Source organism: Scardinius erythrophthalmus, assembly GCF_964197995.2.
Source record: "Scardinius erythrophthalmus genome assembly, chromosome: 19".
Taxonomy (NCBI): domain Eukaryota; kingdom Metazoa; phylum Chordata; class Actinopteri; order Cypriniformes; family Leuciscidae; genus Scardinius; species Scardinius erythrophthalmus.
In genome coordinates this window covers 6,569,861-6,594,628 of record NC_138239.1, presented here as the reverse complement: position 1 = coordinate 6,594,628, position 24,768 = coordinate 6,569,861, and the positions used below count along the sequence as shown (strand labels likewise).

The following is a 24,768-nucleotide window of genomic DNA, read 5'->3' as shown; positions in this document are numbered from 1 at the left end:
AATATAGGCTATATATTTATTATATAGCACTGCCCCTACCATCTCATTGCTTAATTTGACCACACCAAACAGAACAAAAATAACTGTAGACACATGATGTATTGCATGCTTGTTAATTGGCCAATAAAGTGTTTGATTTACTGTATTAACAAGCATATAATAAAGCTTTTCCCTGATTTACCATTCAGTTAGAGGCTATTTTAGATCTGCATCTACTTTGATAAATTATGATTATATAATCAGGCCATCAAAGCTAATCAATTGAGCAGCGGGGTATCTATTTTGTCCCGCTCATCCAGTCTAAGCTCACTTTTTGCACTATTTATTTAAGTTTGTGACATCATCAATGAATCTGATAATCTTGTCAAAGATTAAATTAAAAGGGTTTTGTGCCAGTAATAACAGATTTAGATGTTTTAAAAATGAAGTCTAAAGGGATTGGGTTAAGAGCACCAAAAAGCATGTGATTTTAATTTCTCCGACAGCTCACATAAATCTGTGGATTTGTGGATATGTGAAACTGATAATAGTACTAACACCCTGACAACTCTTGATGTCTGGTAATGTACAGGTCGCACACACACACACACACACACACACACAGAACAGACCATTCCGCTGGATTCCTTCCTCTTGCCTTTAAATTCCTAATCATTAAATCGTCATTCAAAATAACAATTTTGCATCTTGGAGGAAATCGTAGAAGGTGGAAACAGCATACAAGAAAGTGTTTAAAACTATGCTCTGAACCTCAGCCATTGTCATTCCAAGCCTTGGTCTCCTGTTTGGTCTTTGATCCTGGTATTAACTACCGCCAAAGTCCACGTGAACAAGCACGATTAAACCGAGCAATATTTGGTCATTTGGAATGGCGGAGGAAAAGAACTAAAACTAAAATGTATAAGCTGATTATGAACATATGCTGTGGTGAAACTGTGTGTCATAGCAGCGTCTACTGGTCAAGTTAATACCTATTTAGCTAATGCACACCCAAGGTCTGCATTCAGAGTCCATTTAGGCCCCCATGAGACTAAAGTTGTGGATTATGTTGGATGGCACAGCTACCCAACATCTAGCCTATTTCCACTGTTAGGCCTGTAGCCCATTAATGAAAAATCTCCTTAAAGGGACAAATGGAAATACTTTCACAGCGGATTATTCAGACTCTAATGGCAATGTTTTTAAATGTCCTACATGAACAGACAGGGTAAGAGCAAACTGATAATCCCAAACACGAACAGCCATTCCCAGAACTCGGTCAACAGGAATCTACAACTGCCCCATGTAACACGTTAATAAATGTCCATTTAGTGTATTTTATCTAGTGCATGTGGTTTTCCACCACTGCTAGCCTGTTGAGCATTTGTTCTTCTTCATTTTTAGTCTTTGTGCTGTACCTTGGCCAGAACTCATCCTGGTGAGACACGTGTAGCTCCTCCACTGCAAACCCTCTGGGGTCCATCATTAGCCCAATTAAGCAGGTGCACAAAGGAGGCCTTTCCAATCATTTACACCTTTCCAATGAGCTCTCACTTGCTCTTAATCTCTCACAAATAAGGTGCACTTGTTAGAAAGAGTAACGGAGACCACTAATTAATTAGACGAAAACCAGATTATTGCTCTGAGACTCTCCTGAATGGACTGCGCTTGATGCTGAGCCTGTGTATTAGTGGAAAAAGACAGGAGTCAGGATTTGTTATTCTGTCAGTCCCTGCAGGTCAGTTCAGAGGACATAAATAGCTTTTTAGCAATAATTATCTAATTAACTATATTTCAGCAAAGCATACTTATTATTATTAATAATGACTGGTAACTGAACAGTGCTTAGGTAATAATGCGCCACGTTCACACAGCAGCAGAATACAGTTACGTTCGCTTATAGTTCGGTTATTTACGTGAATGAACTAATCTCAGTTTGTAATTTTTCAGTACTTAAGACTCAGTCACATTTACCATTGCTCGGGGAAATCTAAAAAAAGGTATTCTCGTCGCTTGACAAACTTAAGGTTGAGCCACTGTAGTCACTCGGACTATTTTAACAATGTCTTTACTAACTTTCTGGACCGGCAGACGCAATTACCAAGCAGCCTATGAAGAGGTGATCCAGCTCTCAGATTTAATCAAAAATATCGCAATTTGAGTTCCGAAGATGAAGGAAAGTCTTACGGGGTTGGAACAACATGAAGGTGAGTAGTTACTGTCAGAAATTTCATTTTGGGGTGAACTAACCCTTTAAGAGCTCTGTACACTGTTTAACGTTCATTATTATTGCAATATGTGCTTTGAGACACGAGTCAAGTCACCTTCATTTATATAGCGCTTTTAACAATATAGATTGTTTCAAAGCAGCTTTACAGTGATAATAGGAAATTACAGTAACAGATTTTGTTATGGCTTCACAGCAGCTCTAGAATAAAGTTATTGTCCAGCTAAAGTTAGTTTTGATTAATTGATTAACTTCCATTCTAAAGATCATTAGTTATTAACTTACGGGCCGCTAACACGACACCGTTCTAACCGAAAACACTCATCGCACTCCAGCCTGCTCTTCCGCACAAAACAGTGCCTTGTGGCTCGAGAACGCAAACCCTGAAATAGATTCCAAGGCACAAGCTTTGAAAAAAAAAAAAAAGGTTATCTCTGCGCAAACCTCAAAAACGCAAACCCGTGAAAACGTTGACGTCGCGCCCATGGCATCATGTGTTTGGTCTATACTGTAGGTATGCGCATTTGAATGTATATGTGTGCAGGCGTGTAGTCCTTCTTTACAAACCAACCCTCAACAAACTACTTGTCTGGCCTTAAAAATGTATAATAAAGAATTATTAATCGCTTCAGCGTAGCCACGTGAACCGGAATTATCCTAACAGCGTTTTATCTGTACAGAGGTAAAGGGAAGGGAAGGAGGCCTACACAGGGGAGAGACTAGTTGACACTTCAGCACTGCGTTGTTGTGTCCAGGCGCAGGTCCTTCATCAGATCTGGATACGGCCTGGATCCGGCGGACTCGGGGTTAAAAGAGAGACTAATATTAGAGTAGACGCCATACTTCTTATGATAACAAGTACATCATGATTTATGGGAAGTGTTCCCGGTTCCGGCTGACCTAATCTATGCAACCTAACATTGAATTATAGAAGTCTATAATGTGTTATGTGTATGCTAGGTCAAAGAGATGTGTTTTCAGTCTAGATTTGAACTGACAGAGTGTGTCTGATTCCTGGACAATGTTAGGAAGACTGTTCCAAAGTTTTGGTGCTAAATAGGAGAAGGATCTACCGCCAGCAGTCGATTTTGATTATCAACTGGCCGGAATTTAGAGATCGCGATAGACGTGAAGTACTATAATGCGTTAAGAGCTCGCTCAAGTACTGCGGAGCTAAACCATTTAGTGCTTTGTAAGTAATCAGCAATATTTTAAAATGTATACAATGTTTAATAGGGAGCCAATGCAGTATTAACAGAACCGGGCTAATATGGTCATACTTCCTGGTTCTGGTAAGAACTTGAGCTGCTGCGTTTTGGACCAGCTGTAGTTTGTTTAATAAGCGTGCAGGGCAACCACCCATAAGAGCATTACAATAATCTAGCCTTGAGGTCATGAACGCATGAACTAATTGTTCCGCATTTGTCACTGAGAGCATATGACGTAATTTAGATATATTTTTAAGATGGAAAAATGCGGTTTTACAGAAACTAGACACGTGACTTTCAAATGAAAGATTGGTATCAAAGAGCACAACCAGGTTGCTAACCGACGACGAAGACTTGACAGAGCAGCCATCAAGTGTTCGACAGTATTCTAGATTATTACATGAGGAAGTTTTTTGTCCAATAATTAGAATCTCTGTTTTTTCAATTGAAAACCATGAGATGAGGTTATTTAACGCCATATCTCATTTCGTGATTTCGCTGTGTGCATTCATGTGTTTTGAAGGAGGCGTGGTTTTGGAGATGCTCTGAAGGGAGGGATCTTATGCATTCAAAGCTAGCTTGCTATTGCTAGCCTCTCCGAAATTGCCTACCCTACCTTTAACTAAACTATTGCAATAGTTCCTTTTTTTCTTCCATCATCTTTCAGGTCCCTTTCCAAAGCAGGATAATTAGTCCTCCAAGGGCTCATAATTGTTTAAGGATAAAGAGGTGATTTGGGCTTGGGAATACTTCATCATCCTAATCAAAGGCTGGGGAAATCGGAGCACTTGATAGTGCTTGTGAGCTCTCAGAAACTGCTCTGTGAGCGGCTGCACCATTGACCCCAGTGCCACTCAACTTTGCTTCAGGTACTACAGCCCATTGTTTCCATTAATGAATCAGTCATTCAGATTCATTAGTTCATGTAATGGGAAACAAAAAATGATTTTGCTACCTGCATGTGTATAACATAATCACCCAAATAGAGGAGTGTGACACGGGTCTTCCCTATTTAATTAGTAATAGTGAGATTGTAAAAGCCTGTATTAAAAAAAAAAAACAAAAAAAAACATTTGTTAAAGATCTTGCTTTAAACAAATGATCTATTTTGGTAAAATATGTAGCCAAAAATAAATGGAGCACATAAACAGAGAAACAAAAACATCTGGATTTTTCATCAGAAATGCATTGTTCCTTCACAGTTCCATGAAGAAACTGTTTTGTTTTTTTTACCATTGCCATACAATGTGCTAAAAATGACAATAAAGTCGACTTTGACTTTGAATATGAACATTTTTGTAATAATTACATTGCTGAAACTTAAAAAAGAATGCAAATATCAACATTTCTAATAACTGGCTTTAGTTCTTCTTAATATATTTCACAGTTGTTATGTATTAATGCACTTGTTGGGATGTAGGTACAAATCCCATTGAGACCACCAGGTGTTGTTTGAAAGTTCAAATGAGCCAATCATGGTTAACCTGCTCTTGGTCACCTCAGCAGTTCCCATAGCAATAAGATACCCATGGGTTCTGGGTTAATCTGAAGGAAACAACATAGTAAAGATACAGTACATCTGATCTCAAGATTTGCCCTCCTGGGCTGATTTTGGAATTATGACATCTAAGAGTTTCCAGGGTGATTGACAGCTTTAACTTCTCCCTGTTTTTGTTCGGTTTTCCATTTTTCCTCTAATTTGCAGTGTCTGTGCCCACCTGTTCAGTGCGCAGAGAGGCACAAAGCAAAGCACGTGCTACACCAGACACTCAGCCAATGGTTTTTGTCCCAGTCAGACAAAAGGGCTATTTAGGCTGGGTCACACAACCAAGGGCAGAATGTGGAACTTGAGGGGTGGGGGTAAGGGCATTATGGAGCAAATCTGGTGGGGTTTAGACTCCCTGTCCGGGCCCCTGCGTGAGTTGGTGAGCTGTGTGCTTCAGGGGCAGCTGTTTGGACTTATTTATTTGTGGGTTATAAGTCTGTGTGTTTGCGAAGGATTCTCTGTAAATTCATACAACATCAAAACAAGGGACGATGGTGCAAATGGTGGAATTAAACCTTTATTTAAGAGGCCATTGACCATATACATATTCAGATTAGGAAATTAGTTGTTTAAGTGAATACTTTTTGGGAATTAATCCAGGTCAGATCATCTGAACCCATATGTCCTCTAAGATATTATTGCATAAGAATCTGTAAAAAAAAAAGCTTGAATTTCTTTCTTTTAAGCCTAGAAAATATATTTTGACACAATGGTCCAGCGTAAATGCACATGGATTGAGTTGATTGTCCACTTGACTACACTCTTGGGCTCACAATAGCATTTTTATTGACTTCTGAGTCCCCGGGGACGAGCAGACGTGGATCACGGGGGTCACACTGGAGTCCCCACGGAGGGCAGTGCTTTTAACCTCGCATGACACCTCACGTTGTAGGCCAGAGTTATGTTACAGTGAAAACTATATATCAAACTGGACCATATTCTGTACCTGTGTTTAAGATAGTGCATCATCCTGAGAAAAAAATGATTTAAAAAATACAGATGGTTGCTGGATGAAATGAATGTCTAAATTTAATTTGCTTGAAAATACATTTACATACAGCACTTCAGTACATACAAAGTCTGCATTTCCTCCAAATTCTATGGTATAGTTTAATGACGAGAAATTATGGCATTATGACACATTGTCTAGACTGTACTACGTCACGACTTTCCGCGTTAGTGAGAGTTGTTTTTGTTGATTGTTTCCTTTGTGGAGGCTTTGGCGCTTCCGCGTCGAGACTGTGACCCACGGCGGCCCTTCTGTTTGCCAGCAGTCGTTTGGCCTAGTTTCTAACAAACAACGCATCTATTTACTCTCTTTACTAGCTGTCATTTTTATGTTAATAAAGAAGGATATATGGAACAGTGGAAATAAGGTTGCTTTGTTGGGACTGTAGTTTGGCTTTTGGTGGAAAACAGACAAACAACACTTTTCAATAACAAGGGCTTTAAATTTCATTGCAAAATAAGTACTAATTCCCAGCTTTAGATTACGAAGTCACAAAGGTTACGTTTCACCTAATAATATGTGATAGAAGTTTTAATAGTGCATAGTAATAAGAGAAACTTCACTTGAATCACTTGAAGGAGAGAGAAATTAAGCTTAAATAAGCAATATATTGATTAAAACAGCCATAAAATTAAGTTTGTTGAACATTGAACGGTTTTTTGACATAATGTATCACAGCCAACTCGCTGTCAGCTTGAGTGAACAGTTGAGCTCCTGGTAGGACAGTGAAACATAAAACCTCCGGAGTTTCCTAATGAGCCTCTAATTAGTAGTTTAGAGGGGGGTGTTTGTGAGACTGTTTTAGAGGTTTACAGAAGCTTAGTTCCTGAATGTCTCTTTAGTGAAAAAGGAAAGAAAAGCAATTTATTCGGAATCCGTATATTTAAATGGTGAAAGAATAATTTCATTTTACATGTTCCTAGTCCATTTAATTCTAACATAAATACTGAAAGTATAAAACAACTTTTATATTAATCCTCTGATGCATGGTGTCCACTATAGTGACAGATCTTTAAAAGCCATTTTATAATGCATTTAGGGTTTGATGTTTTATCCGAACCACCATGCCTTTTAATTCAACATGACATCACATATAATAGTATGATTCTAATTCTACAAATCCACTTTATATTCTTGACAACATACATTTTCGTTCTCAAGTCACTCTGTATATATAGCTCAATATATATTGTGTAAAAAATTATTAAAAATTAAAAGTTGTTTTAGATGTTTTCTAAATTAATATATTTTATAATGCAATTTATTCCTGTGAGGCAAAGCAGAATTTTCCGAATCATTACTCTTCAATGTCACATAAAATTGTGGAAACTGTAATAAAAAAATTGTTTAGCATTCTTTGATGAATAGAAAGTTCAAAGGATCAGCATTTGAAATAGAAATATTTTATAATATGATAACAGTATTCTTTACTGTCACTTTAGAACAATATAATGCATCCTTGCTGAATAAATGTATTAATTTCTTTGAAAATGTCAGACTTTCTAGAAGAAAAAAAAACAATATTGTTTTTGTACACCTGTGAAAATGTCATTGGGTTCCTCACTGTCTCCAGGTATAGGCTATGTTTTAGGGCTTTTGCTCTTGTTTTATGGAATATGTGGGTATTAATTGTTCTGTAATGCTCAGCAGGTGTTTACGTGTACAGGCACACTTCCCGCACATGACCAGCATCAAAAGTGTGTGTGCATGTGTGTTTGGAGAGGTTATGCGGGGCGTTGGACCCCAGATGGGTTAATGGGAAGCTTAGCATCAAGATTACAATGCAACAGTGTCAGCTTCAGATCTGCCAATGATTGCCCCCAAGCCCACGCGCTGGACCACACGTTCAATACGACCCGCCGGGGGGGTGAGGGAGGGGTCGGAGGACAAGAGCAAAAAGCATCATATTAAGGGCTACATGTTGTTCTTCAAATAATAGCAACCACGAAATGTCCCAGGCATTTGCTGCATTCAATTAGTTGCTAAACCATCCAACAGCTAAATAAATAATACATACATATTATAAACTCATCTGCTGTCTTTTTTAGTTGGAGAACAGGGACATTTACACACACACGCACGCATACGCACACGCACACCTCCCCACCCCAAACACGAGGCCTGTCCGTCACAGGCCAAGCTGTTGCTGGAGGAGATTGGATGGTTAAAGGCAGAGACAACAGCCCCACTAATTAAATTCTGCCAGGTTAATCCCTCTGTGTCCCCGCTACTCACTCTCCATCCCAAACCGGGGTGGGGGGGGAGAGAGACGGATGACAAACAATCAACATTCATCATTAACAATGGCAACCAAAAAAACAGTAAAACATGAGAAAAACAAAGAGAAATACAGTGGGTGAAATTAAGTCAACAATGGGCCATTGGATTGAGATGCCATTGTTATGAAAACGGAACAAACTCGAGGCAGATGATAAAAAAACACAACAATAGCACACACACCTGCTGCTCTAAACAAGTGTACTATTGTTTTAAGCATTAACAGTTGAGACACACTATCAGTGGCCTCATATAATAACCTGAATTCAGTTTTGAGGTTTGTGTCTTTAATGAGCACTTTGCATGAAGTTTGATTTCACTGGCCATTAATGCTGATAATTAAATTGAAAATGTTGAACCTCACAGTCTTGACACACCACGAAAGAGACTACAAAGATCAAAAACATTTCACCTCCAGCACAGCCGGTGGTCCGAGACCCTCCAGCCGGCCCAGAGCGAGCGAGCCTGTCAGTCTGTCATTCTCCCAGCGTGCACAAATAATGAACTCACAGAGGTTCATTGCCCCCCCGTGCCCTCAAGACCGCCCTAGACAGTGAGGAATGGTGTTTCGATGACCTCTTTGACCTTTTACACAACATCTACATGACCCTCTCACTTTATTACATGGCCTACAGCAAAACTTATCAGCCCGTTGGAGTAGGATATTTTAACAGTGCCATAAAGCCCAGTTTACACCTGGTATTAAGATGCGTTTTGGTCGATCGGATCACAAGTGGACGGCGCTAAATACAGGTGTAAACGGGTCTAAAACGATTTGAACTTGTCCACATTTGACCACTTCCAGAGGTAGTTGAAAACGGATTCGTCCATTAGATCGAAAGATCCAAAAAAAACCATACATTTAACCGCCCATTGACTCTCCCCTAGAAGAAATCAGAACAGAAGTGGTTAAAGTGGACAAAAGAGACGGATTTAAACACCAGGTGTAAACGGGAATGTGTCTCCGATTGACCCAAACACATCTTAACACCAGGTAGAATACCACATCTTAATACCAGGGCCTAAAATGGGTAAAATGATGGAAGTGTTTGTGTAGCTTAACTGGTGCTAGCAACACTAAACTTCAGGGTTTGGTGGAACGTTAAAACGTATAGCTTCGAATGATCTAAGGATTCTCAGTAGCAACCTTTGAGTGTGTTGCTTCAATAGAGCGACCATAAATCTGTGTTGTGCTTTATTTACTTTGTGTTTTATTTTTTATTATGAAGAGATGAAGTTCAAAGAAAGTATCTAAGATAAATTAACAAACGCTGCTCACTTGTTATAATCATCACTTTGTCTCATGCTTCCTGCTATTTCACGGCTTCCTTTTTCAATGGCTCTTGAGTAATTAGTTGCATGACACTTATGGCTCAGGTGATTAGCTTTAAAAACTGTTCCTGGAACTGCCCAAGAGCAAAGCCAGAATGCAGGTTGCACTCCTCTGGGTCTTCAGGTGTCAGCAGAGCAACTGCCATTGAGATGAATGATAATGTACATTTCTCCAGGTATTACAGCCCTCATTGGTGGGGTCCTTGAGACCCCAAACAACAGTGATGTTATATTGTTCACAGAGAACCTTTAAATAACCCCTAAAGGGTTATTTCACCCGAAACAAATGAAAATTTTGTCTTCATTTAGTCACTAGGGATGGGAACCGAGAACCGGTTCTTCTTCAGAACCGGTGCCCAGTGAATCGATTCCTTGGAACCGTTAGCATGCCTGCTTAACGATTCCGCTTATCGGTTCCGCGCGTTCAAATGTGACACGACGTCACACACGTGCTGCGTTGTTTTGGTTCAGAACGTAGCAAACACTATGAGCAAACATGGCATCGAGGCAGAAGCGCTCTGACCGCGTCCTAACTACATATGGCGCGACACGCGATAAAAAGTATCATTTTCCATGTTAATTTCCATGTTAATGAAGTTTAACCAGCCGCGACACGCGACGATCCTATTTGAAACGGATCCTATTTTACAGCGACGTCGCGCTGGAACAACAATCTCAAAGTGTGACAATGATAATATCAGGTACTATTTAATAGTGTATAATGTGACTGAATATCATTTAGTGCTCCCAGCTTTGTAGCTGTAAAAACAACAATGGATTAGTCACATCACATCAGATCTTGAAATTAAACAAATGGAAACTAAAACGTTCAGAATGTGATGAAAACCTGTGTATTATTTGACAAAGATTGTTTTAGTAACTCAATAGCCTAATCCACATGAGCACTGTTAATATTCCAAAAGGCACAAGCTCTTCCTAAACTGTTCAGTCTGTGTTTTTAGTTTTTATGGCACATAAATGGCAGTTTTATTAATTTTTTTTGTCCGGACCAATGAATGTGAAAATGATCAATTTCCTAATCCTAAGGCACTCTTCTTGATAATCTTTCAAGGCACACACTAGCGTGGCATGGCATACTGGTTGAGAAACACTGCCCTAGGCTATAGGTCCCTGGACTTTACTTTGAGAAGTAGCTCACCTACTTTTAGGTTTGTTCTGAGGTTGCTACACATAATTTGTGTATACTCTGCTGTGTCTTCTGATCAGATATTAAAGCGAAAATTAAACAAATTTGTACTTATTCCCTCACCCAATAAGAATCGATAAGAGAATCGATAAGGAATCGGATCGATAAGCAATATCGATAATGGAATCGGAATCGTTAAATTCTTATCAATTCCCATCCCTATTAGTCACCCTCATGTTGTTCCAAACCTCTATGATTTTCTTTCTTCTGCAGAACACAAAAGACATTAAAAAATGTCAGTGAAAGTCAGTGGTGTCCAATATTGTTTAGTTTTGGAACCCATTGACTTTTATTATATGGGCAAAACAGTTCTTCAAAATATCATCTTTTGTGTTCCACAAAAGAAAGAAAATCAGACAGGTTAAGAACTATGGAAGCTTGTGTCTGCCACAGAATAAAAAATAAAAAAGATAATTGCGACTGACTTTTTTTCTCAGAATTGCGAGATATAAACTTGCAATTGCGTGATATAAACTCCCAATTCTGACTTTATACAATGACAACTTACAATAACAACTTTATGAGTTATTAAGTCAGAATTGTGAGATATAAACTCTGTCAGCTTAAAAAAAAAGTATTTTTTCCTCCGAATTGAACTTTATAACTTGCTATTGCAAGTTTATATCTCACAATTCTGACTTTATAACTCATAAATAAAGTTGTTTTTGGAAGTTGTCACTGTATAAAGAAAGAATTGCGAGTTATAAATGTGAGATACTATATACTATATACAATTGCGAGATCTCACAATTCTGACTTTATAGTTGTTTTTGTAAGTTGTCACTGTATAAAGAAAGAATTGCGAGATATAGTCAGAATTACGAGTTTATATCTCGCTATTTGTATCGAATTCTGACTTTATAACTTGCAATTGCAACTTTTTATAGACTTACAATTGTTTTTATCTCACAATTGTGAGAAAAAAAAGTCTGAATTGTGAGATAAAAAGTTGCATTACCTTTTAAATGTTTTATTCCGTGGTGGAAACAAGCTTCCATAAAGAACAATATAAGCAAATGAGCGAATGTTTACTTTTGGGTGAACTGACCCCTTTTAGTATGTTTCTTAAAATGTTAAGCCTATTGGAGTCTTTTAGGCTTAAATACATATGCAAAATATATGAAGCGTTAGTTGAACAACTTGTTGCCGTATTATTGAAGTTAGTCTACTACAGCAGCGAACCCACTGGACTCCACAGAAGCCCAATGGCTTGCTTCAGGAAATATGATGACATGTCCCAATCACTAAAGATCCAATTGTTGCCTGGGTTGACTGTTGCCGCCTTCATCATGAGCTCATTCTGAGAGGCCTGTGACAGCATCACTGCTTGGCGTTTGCGCAGTGTGGTGGGCGTCGCTAACACCACAGACGGGTGGGATGCTGGGAAAGTGAGTGAGCGTGAGCAGTTGGTGTGCCTGTGTCGCGGGCATGCTTAGAGGTGTAATGTCTGATTAGGGGATTACAGGGGAAGTGCTTCTTCGCAGTTCTCTGAGAAACAATTATTAACATGTTGGTGTCTCTAATCCTGGATAAATACAGCTTTTCAAGAACAACAGAGAGTCTCTCTCTCTTTCTTCACTCTCTCCTCTTCTCCTTTTAAATCCATCTCTAAACCCCCTTAGTCACTTGAACCCCAAAGCCTAACTAATACCGGTTGAGCAGATAGGGCATTGGTGTGATACAGTGTCATTAGGAGAATACCTTTTCCAGCAGAAACGATCCCTTCACCACAACAGACCAACAGACAGCGTAGCGGAGAGAGCTTTGCTGTGGGGACGAGATGGAATAAGACTGCATTGTACTTCGGCAGCCTGGTTAAAGGGCATTGGGCTGAGGATGTCTACAGTCTGTAATCTTTTGTTGGTCTGAACACTTCTTCCATGTAATCTGCTTTCTGGTATTTGGGAAGAGATTCTGTGGAGTGTTGGGAATGTCTGTCCCAGGTGGGACAAAGGCCTGTTGCAGTCTGTTACTGTAGAAAGATCTGTTATACAAAAACAAATAGTCTTGTTAAAGGAATAGTCCACTTAAAAATGAAAGTTCTGCCATCATTTACTAACCATCAAGTCACCATCAAAACTGTATGAATTTCTTTCTTCTGCTGAACACAAAGGAAGATATTCTGAAGAATGTTGGTAACCAAACAGTTGATGGACTCCATTGACTTCCATGGTATTTTTTTTCCAACTATGTAAGTCAATGGGGTCCAACTGTCTGGTTACCGAAATTCTTCAGAATATCTTCCTTTGTGTTCAGCAGAAGAAAGAAATTCATACATGTTTGAAACAACTTGAAGGTGAGTAGATAATGACAGAATTTTCATTTTGAAGTGAACTATTGCTTTAAAGGAGAAGTTCACTTTTAAAAAAACTTTTGCTGATAATTTACTCACCCCCATGTCATCCAAGATGTCCATGTCTTTCTTTCTTCAGTCGAAAAGAAATTAAGGTTTTTGATGAAAACATTCCAGGATTTCCCCCCATATTATAGAGTCCATTGGGACCCAAACGGTAGAAGGTCCAAATGACAGTTTCAGTGCAGCTTCAAAGGGCTTTAAACGATACCAGACGATGAATAAGGGTCTTATCTAGCGAAACGATCGCTCATTTCAAAAATAAATAAAAAAGTTTAAGTTTTATAAGCACAAATGTTCGCCTTGCTCTGTTCTGTGATGCGCGTTCGTGACGTCACGTAATACGCAATTACGTTGAAAAGGTCACGCTTGAAAAATTTCTGTCCTGAAGAAAATGTTCTTTTTGGCTTTTTAATATTAAAACACCCAGGATACGCACATGAAATGGGCATTTTAAACGATAAACTGACACAAATACATTTGAAAATGTGTATATGGTCCTCCTTCCGCACATTTGTAAACACGTCAAGCGTGACCTTTTCAACGTAATTGCGTATTACGTGACGTCACGAACGCGCATCACAGAACAGAGCAAGGCGAACATTTGTGCTTATAAAACTTAAACTTTTTTATTTATTTTTGAAATGACCGATCGTTTCGCTAGATAAGACCCTTATTCATCGTCTGGTATCGTTTAAAGCCCTTTGAAGCTGCACTTAAACTGTCATTTGGACTTTGAACCGTTTGGGTCCCAATGGACTCTATAATATGGGGGGAAATCCTGGAATGTTTTCATCAAAAACCTTAATTTCTTTTCGACTGAAGAAAGAAAGACATGGACATCTTGGATGACATGGGGGTGAGTAAATTATCAGCAAAAGTTTTTTTAAAAGTGAACTTCTCCTTTAAGGCAAACATCACTATTACTAATGCTCCTACATTAAGTAGGTTGCACTTTATTTTACAGTACGTGCATTTATGTGTACTTACAGCGTACTTACCTAAGAAAGTACTGGTAATATAAGGTAACTACTGTACATGGGTTAAGGTTAGGTTTAAGGGTATAGGTTCAGGGTTAGTACCTAGTTATTACACGGTTATTGTAATCATTATAAGTAGTACATAGCATGTAGTACTGTAAAATAAAGTGCTACCTATTGTAACTTTTCCCTCACATTTGTGATACGGACATGAAAAAGCGAGGTGAACTGTTTTGTATGCAATAAAACTTGTCAAATTTGCCAGATGGTTGCTAAAACAGGCCAAATCCATATACTTATATTGAAGAAGGGACTTGAGCCATGTATGAAAATCAAAAATATTATAAAAACTTGCACTTAACGGCCACCGAGAACACACTAGCAACTGCATAGTACCAGGGTCACTTATAACACCTCAGCATCCACATAGCAAAACACTGACAATGACTTATACATCATCTAGGGATATATGATAGAAGAGAATAGACATTCGATACAATAAAAAGATCCTTAAAGGTGCAGTAAGGGATTTTTGAAAAACGCTGTTGAAATGGCCCAAGCACCACAACAATTGGGTAGCCCATCAGCAGTAGGGGGCGTGTCCACTCATGATGGGGGAGGAGAGAGAGCGAGCAAGAGGGAGATTTGAAGAGAGACTGTAGAAAGAGAGATGGCTGAGAGACATTACAAAAGAGAAAAGGTCAGAGGTATATCACTGGAAAAAGAAGGGCTAAGATCAGGAAAGAGTTTTAGGACCCACGTTAATATTAAAAAAGATTCATCAAGGGATGCACAGCCTACCCAAAATGTTATGTCTCAGAATGTGTATTTCTTGTATGTAATTTCACCACTTTAAGTGTAATTACCGCGCGCTTCTTACAGAATATGCAGAATCTGCGAAAGACGAGTATGAGGGGATAGAGAAGGGGAGGGGATGGCATATCCATTGCCGGAGACTTGTGCCTCCGTTGGTAAAAATAAATAGCCAATCACCATCAAGTAATTCACTTTCAGCGATTAGGAGTGTTGAGAAAAGTAACATGGCAGAGGAGGCTAGCTTACCTTGGTAGATCAACCAATCATTGAAGAGGAGACGTAAATTACGTGATATTAGTTTGAACTGCTAACGCTGATGTAACTATGGAGAGTAGAGATATTGAATTTTTGATTTAAAAATAAAGGAAGACCCCATGCCTAAGGCTACAGCAATCAACTTCACTAAACAACCGAACGTTCTCTTTTTTTCACGGACATTTAAAAGGACAGAGGGATGGATTTTTTGCTTCAAGTGATAGGCTAGGACTAGGTGAGTAACCTTATATTTATATTGTCTTGATGTCTGTCATTTTCTATAAATATTCAGATATATAAGTGACCAAAAAAGCCAGTGCATTTCGTGCATTTTGTGGGCGGAGCAATGAAGGGAGGAGTGTGTTTGTTTGGATTGATTTTAAATATCAACAGTGTTCAACAAAGATTTTGAGAAATCGCTTACTGCACCTTTTAAGTCAAATCAAATTGAATCAATTTAAATGTTATTCTTTTATTTTACCTCTTAATTTTTAAATCAAATAATAATAATAACAACAACTCGATCTTCCAGTGAAATGACAGACTTTTCTCAGGTGATGTATGCCGGACTTCTCTAAACATTTCGCCCGCTTAAACCAGCACTTACTTACAATCGACTGCAATTGATGAAGAATATAACCAAGACCCATCCTACATTTTATTTTTTTGATAATCCGCTACATTCAAATGTATCCGTCGCTTTTTGAGGTTTGACTGCTCTTGAAATTATCAGTCGCTACTTCTGTTACATCGCAACTTGTGAAATATGCAATCTTTTCAACATTTACCCAATTTATCACATTTCTGGTTACACATGCAAAAACAACATCAATGGCATTGAGTTTGGGATGTCATTTGGAAGATGGGGAAACCTGTTTGGAAACAGTCATTTGTTTTAATTCCATTTGGTGCCATTAATGGTGCAGAAATTACACACTGCAGTTCAAGCTTTTAAAGTAATTGGCGGTTCTGTAAGAGACGATAAGTTGGAAGTAGGTGGTCATCCACACATCTGATCTAAAATGTGTCTGCCAGACCAATGTTCCACACACTCTCTAACACACATACACACACATTCCATCTCCTATGAAATTGTAGCCTGCAGCTTTGAAATCAGACACAGACAGGTGATCAAAACAACCCATTAGTGGCCATTGACACACTCTCACCTTCAGACACACTTGTGCCTGCTGACTGAGCACACACACATCAAGTACGAGACACTTTGAAGACTTGCACTGCAGTCACTCTACATGCGAGCATCACTTCTGTCGATTTGTGTGTGAAAATGTAGTAGTAGTGTCTTATTTATTAGCTCTCATATTTTGATGACATGAATGGCTTTTAGAAATGTCCTGTGGTGCGACAATCTAAAACTATTTTTTATATTACCATTATGCATGCAGGTTATCCTCTTATTAATGAGAATATATATATTATTATTTTTATTTTATTTTTAAATCAAGCCAAATTACCAATTAAAATAAATTAGTGAAGTTTATTAAAAATCATGAAAAACTAAGAAATGGTGACCAGGACCTAAATATTGACGCTAACAAAAAAAATTCCATTGACTTTAGCATTTAGTTTGTATACAGCATATGTGCGCATACAGTATATTTTTAATTTGTACATATTTACGTGTCAGTGAAAACACTGGGTTCAGGCTGATGTCACATAGAAATTAAAAAGAAACAATTACAAAAACAGAATGCATTATACAAACACTTTGCAGTCCCCAAAAGCAATCAACCCAGCATACACACCTAACCACTGTTAATCCTCTAGACACTAGAAAGCACACACATGCACAAACACACAAGCACACAGACACACACACTCAGCATCACCGTGTTTATCACTCCAACCCAGGCCACCAACACCCGTCAGTCTAATTCCGTTTGTCTGTTTAGATTCGTTTTGCTTTAATCTCTTCTTGTTTGTGCACATCTGCGAGAGCGACTGCACGAGAGAGGGGGAGGGGCCGTCGCTGGTGAAAACGAGTGACAACAAGGGGTAGAAAGGAAACAGGTATTAGAAGAGAGGGCACTGTTTGTGCAAGGTACCATAGTAATACTATGGTTTTGACTTGTTTATTTTGGTCATGTACAATGGTAATACCATTATTTGAAGTACCAATATAACTTAATATAATAATCATTCAGTACCATAATACTGAATGCTAAGAGTAAAGTCCTCTTTTATATGTGTTTTTTTTTTTTTTTTTTTTACCAAATGACAGCATGAATTAAAAACAGCTGATGAAATTGGTAACGAACCAAGTAACTAATATTTACTACCATCTTGTTTTGCAGTAGACAGTAGACAGTGTAAAGGTGCGGTCACATTTACCGTTGCTCTAAATTTTGCGGGCAAATTCCAGTCATGCCAATAGGAATATGTGCGATTGGGAGTTTCAAAAAAAGAGGCAAAAAAGTTCCCCACACAGATTTTAATTCATGTTCAAGTTGGTCATGCAAATTTTCTGTTAAAGCTGCTTGTTTTGAAAGTGACTTCTGTGTGAGCTGTGCTTCATTCCTATCTATACTATTGACAACGGACACTGTCTTTTTTTTTGCATGCAAAATTATTCGTTAAAATTTCGCTAGTGTGACTGCACCTTAAATCTTTTACAAATTTTTTTTTTTAAATATATGAAGTATGCATTAAGTAGATAGAAACAATCACTGTAAAAAAAAATGTTGTTTCAACCTAAAAAAGTGCTTGTGCTGCCTTAAAATTTTAAGTTAAGTCAACTCAAATATCCAAAATGTCACTAGTACAACTTCACATTTCAAGTTGGCAGCACGAAAACTTACTTTTTTAAATTTACAGTATGATTAGTAATTAAAACCTCAGAGAGATTAAAGGGGAACTTGGCAACTCTAGCCATTTCTTCGCTGATTTTCACTTTTGTTGTCGCATGTTTTCTCAACGAGCTCCCCCTACAGCTGTGGGGCGTATATTTCACAACACTGTCGTAAAAAAACTCACTTGCGGCATCCTCCTCCCCCTTTCACCGCAATTACTATGCAATGCACGAGTCAAACTCCACTCCTGGAGGGCCACGGTCCAACCAGCTCCAAAACACCTGCCTGGAAGTTTCTGGTAATCCTGAAGACCTTTATTAGCTGGTTCAGGTGTGTTTCATAGGGTTGGGACTAAACTATGCGTTTGACACCCGTGACCCCCACCGTCCCATGGTACCAACACAGTATAGTACTAGAGAAACGAGTGCAAGCGGGACAACAAGCGAGAGTAACAGATGGAGAAAGACTGAACATGTACAGTACAGACTCATTCATTTCATTTTCTGTTCGAACCCACGTCTGAAAAACAGATGGAGAACAGTAGGAACGGATGGGGCAAGAGATCAGAGGAGAGTCCATTCTGCACCACTTCAGCATGCCGAATTCCCTCCTCCTCCAAAAGGGTGAGAAAGGCAGATCTTACTAGGAAGAGGTCTCTTGAGGCGGCGCTGAGAGTCGCAGCCAGGCCTTCGGGCTCTGGAAGTCTCTCCAGTCAGTCACACAACTCATAGCACAGAGGCTTCACCACCAACACAACATTACAGGCCTCTTACACAGCATTACAGCACATCGTATTATCCCGCTCAACTCTCTTCATTAGCCCAATTGGATCCTGGGATTTCCATTTGTAAATGGGGAGCTTTTTAGATTAGCCGGTGTCTGCCCATTATGAAACATTTTCCCAATGTTCCCCCAATGCTGCGATTAGCTCCTGTCTGTCAGGGTGGAAATGTAAACTTTTCAGAACGTGATTCATCCGTTTAAGCCCTTCACAAATATTTTCCACAAGAAATGATGAAAAAGTGTCAACCAAGCAATCCCTGATTAAATGTTTGTTGCAATATGAATTGTAAACCAATGAAACTACAGTATGTAGAAACCTTCTAAGTTAATCCATTGATTGACCATCAACATGGCTGTAATGAACAAGCTGGACTTGGTATTTTATTAAAACATGCTGTTTGGATCCAAACACGATTTAATATTCTGAGAGTATAAAAGAATAGCTCACCCAAAAATAAAAAATTCTACCGAAACTGATCACTCAATTTTTAAATGTTATTTTCACTCTCATATTCAAACCACCACTTGTTATTCAGAGAAATTGCACTCAGTCCATTACAAAAAGTTATTGTATGTCTTAAGATTTACAGCATTCATGTTGTATACTACCTTTAGACCAGCATATCTACACCAGGCATGATCGTTGTCATATTGCACTGCAACAGCTTGAGATTTTCTACTCTGAACACGTCAAAGAGAACGTTCCAAAACCATTTGTGCGTTTGTTGGGAAGTAGAGAAAGCATGTGGAGTATGTCAGAAATAGACCGAGGCATCTGTCTGTGTCTCGTCGCATCCTCGACCAGTAAATTAGAGAAAACATACTTGATATTGCAGCTATGAATATTGTTTCTCTTTCTCGGTGGATGGTGGCTGTTCCTCTTCCTCAGGCATGCATTCACAGCCACAGATGCAAGCACATTCAGGCAGCAAATTATGAAAATGTGGCTCTGTGTCCTCAATGGCGTCGCACTCCTTTAATGTGGCACAAAATTAGAACCGGAGGGAGAAGGAAGACAGGTCCGTTTAATTGGAAACACTGCTCTGGGCACACACACACAAACACACATCCACTCACTTAGAGCAACTCATCACATGAAAGGTAAGATATCATCTCACCCTTTCTGAGGGTTTTTTTTTTTTTGTACAATGAGATATTTTTTCAGCGCCTGCAGGCATTCATAAAGGTGTTTAATTTGTGAGTTTACCTCACCATTATTTAAATAGATCTATACAAGTATCAGAAAATGAGGCTATTCCTATGTTAAGCTGCAAAGCTAAGGATCTTGTATGAAACGGCTGTTGGTCATAGTATCTTTAGTATCTTTTGATATTCCAAAAGGATCACAGTGGTCTTATCACAGTGTGGCCTGTTGCTCAGTTGTACAAATGATTGAATGCAGACAGATATTATATAAGCTGGTCTTAAACAGTATGCATGAGTGATATAAGTTACAGCTACGGTCCAGGCTGCCTGCAAAAGTTGCCCAAATCCGAATTTTTTTTTTTTTTTTTTTTGCTTGGATCTGTTTTTTACATAACAGTAAGAACAGCATAAGCCACATGGAATCTGATCTTTTCGATTCATTTAGGCCACTTATGTACATGGTCATATATCAGATACAGGTCTGAAGGTTTGCAATGAGACCTCAGTCTGAACGGTTATATCACAATTCATCATTCATCACAATTCTGCACTGATGGGAGTCACTCCAAAGATTTTACATACTGGAAGTTCGGTCACTCAGTGAATATGGAAGACGGCAGTGAAGTTAGTCAGTGGAGGAACGGTGAGCTGTTATACTCATAAGTATATATCACTCATAAGTTACACAGCTCTCTATACAAGCAAAACTTGGAAAAACTGCACAAGAAAAAATGGTCTGCTTCCTCCCTCCTTCCTTATCGCCTACATAACAAATTCACTGGCTTCAGCGGCACATCACCTTATAAATGAACGCTTGAACACTGACTTCAGTAACTTCTGTGTTTACTTATATATGACAGCGTGCTGCGTGCCATCTTTATTATTCTTTTACGCATGTGGGTCAGTTTGAGAACATGACCAATTCACACTCGAATCTGATATTCCACATTTAGAAAATATTCTGTACAGCCAAAAAAAGAAAAAAGAAAAAGAAAGAAATCATTTGGCAGCTCATCTTGTTACTAAGATGTTTAAATAAGGTCTTCTTTGGTATAATTTTATACAGAGCAGTTCAACTGTGTTTCTTGAGGGCTAATGTCCTGTGCACTTTAGCTCCAACTCTAATCAAACACTCTTGATCAATGTCTTAAGGATTACTAGTGAATTACAAGCAGGTTAGATTGATCAGGGTTGGAAGTAAACTCTGCAGGACAATGGCCCTTCAGGTGTTGAAGAACTCTGGTCTATCATTTGTTCCCAGGGAGAAAGACCTACCTATAGTACCATTAAACAACTTCTGTCCTGGACCCTAAAAAATCTAAGTTATGGGCCTTTCCTAAACTACAGAGCTGGTGGGAGCAACTTACGGTGGAGTGAATTGATAAATGAATAAAAACAAGATATACCTTGGTTCAATTCTCTACACTGAAAATGTGGGGGTTTTTTGGGAGTTAAATTGGATGAACGCAGTTGTCACTCCTGGAAATGACCAAAGTCTACATGTTCAGAATAAGATTTAGTGTTCAGGTATCCACAGGCTTTCAAACACACTCACATACAGTACACACACATTGCCTACACTGAAATCATCAAAGGGACCCAACCTACTGTCTAGAAGCACTCACAATCCATCTATTGATTCAATGACTCCTCCATGGCCTCATTTCTATCAGGGCTTTCCAAAGACACCGGGAACAACACAGACATGAGCTGCTCAGTGTCACCCCCAGTACAGCAGCCCGTAGTTTTCATCTCTTCCCCCTCAACCAGCTTCCAAAGCCCACCCCAGACAGTCAACCACAGCTATGTGTGTCCAAGGCCAGGGATTAAACACAGGTTCAAGAATCAATCCAGAGAAATGGAGACAATCTCTGCCTCAGCCTAATCCCTCTCATATCTCGTTCCATTGTTCAGAGATTTAATGAAGAACGATATGAGGATATGGAGAAGGCAGACTTTAGGAAGAGGGATGATAGTGAGGCAGATGACAGGTCTTTGGGGATTGTTTGTAGGGTCAAAAACAGAAGGGTTATATTGGAGCGCAGTGAGAAGATAAGGGCCAGGCAGCATCTCTAACAGTGGGTTTTCTTCTGGCGGAAAGAGATTCAGTACAGTTTCTGAGATCTTTGGTCGAGCTACCTTAGGAGAGGGATGTCCAGTCCTGCACCTGAACGGCCACCTTCCTCCAACCCCACATCTAAACTGACAAATCAATGTCTTCAGGATTTTTATAAACTTCCAGGCAGATGTTTGGAGCTAAACCTTGCAGGAAGGTGGGAGCAGAACTGGACAACCCTGGTACCCCAGGTTCCTTCATACACAAATTCATACACAGTCATTGACTGACTGGGCAGGAAGACAGTGGCCTTCGGTTACAGACACAAGAAGAGCATGTCTAAACAGAGAGCGATCTGCCACACTGGACAAGTTTCTTTTCTTCCAGTCTGAAATGTGACACATGCATTATAGCCAATTCCACATATTGTGTCTCCATCCTCCTCCACTGTCCTCCATCCCTTCCTTTCACTCCCTCAGCAGGAGGAAGTAGAGGAGATTGGCCCCGCAGCTAAAGCCCCCTTTTCAGGCCCGCTGCTGGCGAGGTCTATCGGCAAAGCATAGGGAGCGGAGGTGTCGCTTCTGCTATGGCATTTCGGACAGTATCTACTTCTCTCCGGGTGCGGAGGAGAAAGGAGAAACAGACGGGGTATTATCAGAGAGGGATGAGAGCAGCGAAGGCATTTTTGTCTTTTTATTCCCCTCCTAAGCCTCGGGCTTTGCTCCCAATCCGATTGGTCGATACAGCCAGGGATGTAAATGAAATGCAAAGAGGAATAAGGCTGGCTTCCCATGTTATGTGTGTGTGTGTGTAACTGCACTGCTCTCTTTGGCTCCTTCTCAGAGTTTACCACTCGTGGGCCTCTCTCTTACCTTCCCTTCTTTTGTCTCCAAGTCCCTGTGCTGCAGTTTCATTTCTGTCTTGTCAGTGTCCATTCGCCTCTTTCTAGCTCTTCCCGTCTAACTCTGTCCTATCGTGCCATGTACACCATCCTATGTACTTATTACTTCTCGCTTGCTTGTCTTTGCTCCCTCTCCCTGGCTGGGTTCTCAGCTCTTATCTGCTCAGGCACCCCACATTCCAGTGTTGCTGTGGCTCCCTGCCTGCATCCACGGTCACGGCGATTCCATGGGTTCACACAATCCCTCAGATGAGAGAGAGGCAAAAAACAGGGACGGAGAGGGACTGAGAGAAAGCAGCTCAGTGGAAGAAGAGATGAATGTACATGAGAAAGGGAAATGTTATATATATTGTGATAAGGTGTAGCTGACATCCTGAACTCAGGATGAAACCATTCTTCAAGAATCCAAAACCAGCTGCCCTCCCCTTAATAACGTATATCATTGTTTCTGTAAAGGCTTCGTCTTTTACACTGGTCATCAAGTGCCGACAACACAGAATCAAATTTGTTTATCTTACAGAATGTAGAGTTCAATAATCGTTTAGAATCAAATAATAGTTGGCGGACTCCCTAGGGGACTGTTGAAGACCTCTGCATTAAAGAGAATTAGAACTGTTTTGGAAAATGATGGGGTAGAGACAGAGCAGGAAAAAAGAGACAGGGAAAAGGATGCTGCATTTTTAAATCTGTCCCAGATTAATGGGTCATTCTTAATCTCTTATGGTTGTGCCCACCCTCCCTCAATCTCAATCTCAGACCTTTGTGATCCTAAAGTGAGAGAGAGACATGCCTGACAGCAGGGGGCAAAGAATAATTACTCAAAAAGAGAAGAGAGGGAAAGATTGATAGAGGTGGGATTTGAGGTTCAGCACACCTTTGATCATCAACTCAATGGATATTAACATATTGAAAGTGTGAAATTTTATTACAAAAGAGACACACACACACAAATATAGCAAATTCTATTAGAGTTCCACTTCTGAACTGAATCTGAGTTGTGAGTCCCTTACATTCACTGTGGAAATTCTCCTCATGTAGGACAGAAATTGGCTAAGATTAACAACAATAACAATGAAATAACAGCAACCATATTCTATGGAAAACAATTGGTCTTGGGTGTTTGACTTTAGCATGTTGAGGAAATATAATTAATCCCTGATTTTTGTAAAACTGATCAATAAATCATATTGTTAATGAAATTAAACTAAATTAATGATGCGGTTATGGATAAGTAGCTCATACCCTACAATATAAAAGATCTTAACTCTGACATATTGACCCATTTTAGCATTTTGAGTTGATTTTATTGTGAGATGAATCTCAGTGTTCGTAAAATACACATTAAACATGGTCTATGTATTTTCTCTTTATGGCTCTTTATGGCTCCCTCCCTCTTACCTTCTTGTGCTATCTACACCTATGTGTTGTAGGTGTTTTCAGTGTTTTGAAGGCTCTCTGAGTTGTTTCAGACAATTTCTGTCACTTCCTGTGTCAACCCTTCCGTCTGTCTCTGAGTTTGTCCCGCTCTTTCCTGAGGTGTGTGATGATGGAGCGGATGGCTTTGCTCTGGGGATCGGTGGGTTCTCTCTGAAGGTAACGGCTGAAGTGGCGGATGCTGCGACTCAGGAGGGAATCCAGATCGTAACCTCTGCCCCCTGATTGGAGAAGACGTTCTGCGGCAAGAGCCAGGTTCTTATCCCAATTCGCTGGGTAGTCTACCTGGGCATCCACTATTTGACAATACAGCTGTTAATAAAAAAAATACCACAAAGATTTCAATTAATTTAACTTAAAGATAATGCCATCTATAATTTATGTTAACTGCTGACTCAATGTTGTATTTTAAAAACCTTTTAATATATTATATTATATATTTGTATAAG

General features: G+C 39.4%; 1 protein-coding gene across 1 annotated transcript in view; it reads right to left on the bottom strand.

Moving 5' to 3' along the window:
- Window positions 1-23,736: 23,736 nt before the first annotated feature.
- tmem260 (transmembrane protein 260) overlaps window positions 23,737-24,768 on the bottom strand; it is a 38,693-nt gene continuing 37,661 nt past the window's right edge. Inside the window, exon 16 of the mRNA XM_081394028.1 lies at window positions 23,737-24,631. Coding sequence (XP_081250154.1) covers window positions 24,377-24,631 — 255 coding nt within the window. The 3' untranslated portion in view covers window positions 23,737-24,376. The remainder of the gene's footprint in view (window positions 24,632-24,768) is intronic.